This window comes from Cariama cristata, unplaced genomic scaffold (genome assembly GCF_000690535.1).
Source record: "Cariama cristata isolate BGI_N322 unplaced genomic scaffold, ASM69053v1 scaffold16903, whole genome shotgun sequence".
NCBI classification, from domain to species: Eukaryota; Metazoa; Chordata; class Aves; order Cariamiformes; family Cariamidae; genus Cariama; species Cariama cristata.
The window spans coordinates 1-3,742 of NW_009606911.1; the positions used below are offsets into that span (position 1 = coordinate 1).

Genomic DNA, 3,742 nt, shown 5'->3' on the forward strand with positions numbered 1-3,742 from the left:
TGTGTGTATATATATATATATATATTTTTATTTTTTTTTAAGACACCATTGTTTCATTCCCATTAAGCACTAGGTCAGGTTTGGCGAATTCCGGTGAAGAAAGTCACAGCACATCTTCTCCCCTCAGAAATTGGCATCTCAAATTGTAACATCAAAATTGACAATAGTTCTTCAGATAACTATGCCCAAGCAGTCTGTTCATTTCATTTTCTGAAATGCTACATTTGAGACCAAAAGAAAAACAAAGTAACTAAAGTTTCAACAAACATGTAAGTGATGACTAGAAATATGCCACAAATTATTTTTACAATACATTTCGGCAGAAATAATCCCTAGGTGAAGCTTTTTTTTTTATACACATATACAAAATTTAGACAGCAATATACACATAATCACAGTGAAGACTCTGGCAAGTTCACCAATTCGTAGTGTAAATACAAAATGCAAAGCAGCCTTCAAAGAGAACAATGCTACACAGCAAGCATAAGCTAGCTTGTTAAATAGCAAACATCAAAAGTTCCCTGCAAAAGGGATGCAGTGCAAGAAAAGCAGCATGCACTTCGATACAAACAGCAGTTTATGGCTAATGGTTGACATAACTGTGGTAACAGTGACTCTTGAGTGGCTGTGCATAGTTAAACTCCTATGTCATCTGTTTTCCTTTATACCATTCCACAAACTCATCCAACAACACTGGCCCTGTAGAGAGATCAAATAACTGTATTTTACAAAATTTTGTAAAAGGACAGTGAATGATTAAGCTCAGAGAAATATGTTATTTTAGAATACCAACATATGGTAGTACTTACAGGCTCCATCTTCATCATAGTTACTGAGGTCAAGGTTAATTGTTCTGCTGAATTCAAGAACATTACACCACTGGTCCTTATTGATAACTTTGTATTTTGATTGCTGCTTAAGGCAAGAAACAGAAGTTAGTAAAATATATTTTCAACTCCCTCAAATTCAGATTTTCTTACAGAAAATTTAAACCTTGTGATGAATTATTATTTTAATCTGTACGCCACCTAAAACTAAACAGGATTAAAGAAACCACTAAGTAGTCAAACTAGTGTTGAATAATTCATCTTTCTGATTAAGATATCCTTTAGTGGACAAACATACAGCAATAAAATTAAAGTCCAAATGCAAATCAAAGACATTCTATACTTTGTCCTGCATTAAATAAACTTCAACAGCATAGGGATTTGGGGAAAAGGATGAAAGGAAAGATACCTAGTTACAAAGTGCTGCTCTGGGGGTTAGTATCAGAACAAAAAATTCTTAGCTGTTTATTCTACCTCTAGTTAAAATATCAGAGAAGATAGATTTAAAAAAAAAAAAAAAAAAAAAAAAAAAAAAGGATTAATTTTTTCAAAAAAAAATCCACTCAAAAACTGAAAAAAAAATTAAAAAAAAAAAAAAAAAAAAAAAAAAAAAAAAGAGTTAATTGTTTCAAACATCATACCTCTAGAAACTGGTGAAATACTGGAAAAAGGGACCATGTTTTTCCTAAAAGAAGGCCCAACATACACTTGGCAGTATTGATATCTAGGCTGCGCTGGTCCTTTTCCTGCATAAAAAAGAAAAGGTCAAAAAGGAAAAGAAAGCATGATTTCAGGATTCTTCACTTCCCCTACTGCCTATACTATGGTTCACCCATACATAAAATAAATTAACAAATAAATAATACATAGCGGTAGCTAACAGCAGTTTTTAATAGAACACAACTTCCTAGTAATATTTCTTTCCTCGTAGCTAATGGCTTGCTATCCAGAGATGCTGCTTTCTATAGGCTTTCCCAAAAAACTGTCACTGTTATTGCAGATGAGGCATACACTCCTGTTTGTGACTTCAGACCTTTTTAGAAAGCAATGGTCATTAGACCCATACCCATGCTTGCACGTATGTCTCTGCATAGCCATACATCTCTTAAAACAGTATCGCTGCACATATTTCCTGAGGTATTATTACAACTACATGAACTGCCAGTAGACAGTTAAGTAGCTATCAAGTAACACGGACTATGCAAGAACGAGCCAAGGAAGTTCCTTGTTCTGTTATTCTACTGATTACATGAAATTCAGATTCCATTTAGTAAGTTAAAAGTAGTTTATCCATTTGTTGTCATGAAATTAAACAAATTTTGGTAAGATATGGGATGTAAAACCCCACCCTTTTTGGCCTTGGTTATAGCATTAAGCTACAAATCCAGAAATTTATGAAATCACAAAAAATAAAAGTTCCATATTAGCTACTGTAGACCTTGATCTCTCTATATGTACTCATGATTGCAGACTGTAAAGTCTAAATTAAGCAAAACCAGGGATAACCAGGATACACGGAGTGCCTAACAGAACTGTGCAAGACAGCTACTCAAGACAAAGTGAATTGAGCCCTATGCCTCACCTGTACAAGCACAGGTGTATGTATTACAGAATATAGATCTTTATTAAAAAAACAAGCTCAAAACATAACTGAATTGCCTTCTATCATGCAGGAAGGATGTGGTAAAGTGAGATCCCAGTTCTCAGACATCAACCGAATGCCTTAGCCACAAGGTTATCCTCTCTTCTTGAAACCACTTCATATAAAATACACCTCAATTTGAAAATTGTGTAGACAGAATTTAATGCAGATTTATTTTAGAAGGAAAGTGGGTAGGCCAGCAACTCTGAAAACATCAGTAGATGGTTTATATTCTGGTCACTAAATCCAAGAGGGACTTCACTCAATCTGATCTAGAGGGAAAAAGTAAATTCCAGGATGACAAAGCTTTTCAATTAGTAACAAAGCCAAAAAACAAACCTGCAAAGGCATCTTTGTATTGATTCTTTCACTTATTCCCAACATCAGACAGTTCTAAAAACTAATACTCTTCCCAAAGCCCATTTACACCTCTGTCACAAACACCTTTAAGTAGAAATCACACTGCTGTGAGAACACATTTTATTTTCCTTACTGTTTATAGTCTGAATTCTTCCCACATGCTCAATTGTTAATGAAATAAGGCTCTGTTCCCTTTACTTTGGCCATGCTGCTTTTACATGCCTTACATTGTTAAGTTTCTACATTCTCCCTCTCTGACTACTGTTCAGAACAAATTGTTCAGATAAGCCCTTTATACCCAGCTCCAACTGCCTAATAGCACATCTGCCATGACAGATGCTCCAATTTCATTCTTAACATACATTCCAGATACTCACATTCTTTCTTGGATACAGTGGAAAGAATATATTGACAAACTCTGATAAATGTCAGTATTTGTTTTACACTGATGACACACAGTCTTTCTGAGATTTTTTTTCCCCCTCAGTATTTCAGATAAAAGACCTATTTAAGCCATGAAATACATGCATCTGTATGTTCTCAAACTTGGCGATGACAACGGCAAACAGGGAGTGAGGAATGTATTTGTGCTTAATACCAACCTACAGTGTTTTAAATTATTTCCTCAAATCCATGTTAATTTAAATTGTGCACGCGGCATAAAACCTTAATGATACTTATTTTATTGACAAACTTAGCTAAATACCAAATCATAACAGATGCTTTCAAAAACTCTCTTTAAACTTCAGGAGTTTAGACAAGTGGTTTTTGCCATGGAGCACTTCCCTGAAATGATTACCCTTAGGATGGAAATTATACAACCTTCTGAATCAAAAACCAAAACTGCTCCAATCAGCTTTTTTCTATCAACCACTTCAATTATTCCGATACAAATTATGTACAGATTCATCTG

General features: G+C 34.4%; 1 protein-coding gene across 2 annotated transcripts in view; it reads right to left on the bottom strand.

Annotated features, from left to right (window-relative positions):
- Positions 1–11: 11 nt before the first annotated feature.
- Positions 12–3,742, bottom strand: part of DCUN1D4 (DCN1, defective in cullin neddylation 1, domain containing 4) — a 28,799-nt gene continuing 25,068 nt past the window's right edge. Inside the window, exons 8-10 of one of the 2 annotated variants that reach the window (XM_009696544.1) lie at positions 1,469–1,573; positions 810–912; positions 260–699 (exon numbers count right to left, since the gene is read on the bottom strand). In XM_009696544.1, the coding sequence (XP_009694846.1) occupies positions 644–699; positions 810–912; positions 1,469–1,573 (264 nt within the window). In that variant the 3' untranslated portion in view covers positions 260–643. Of the gene's footprint in view, positions 700–809; positions 913–1,468; positions 1,574–3,742 lie in introns of both variants that reach the window. The other variant, XM_009696545.1, reaches the window with a different exon arrangement.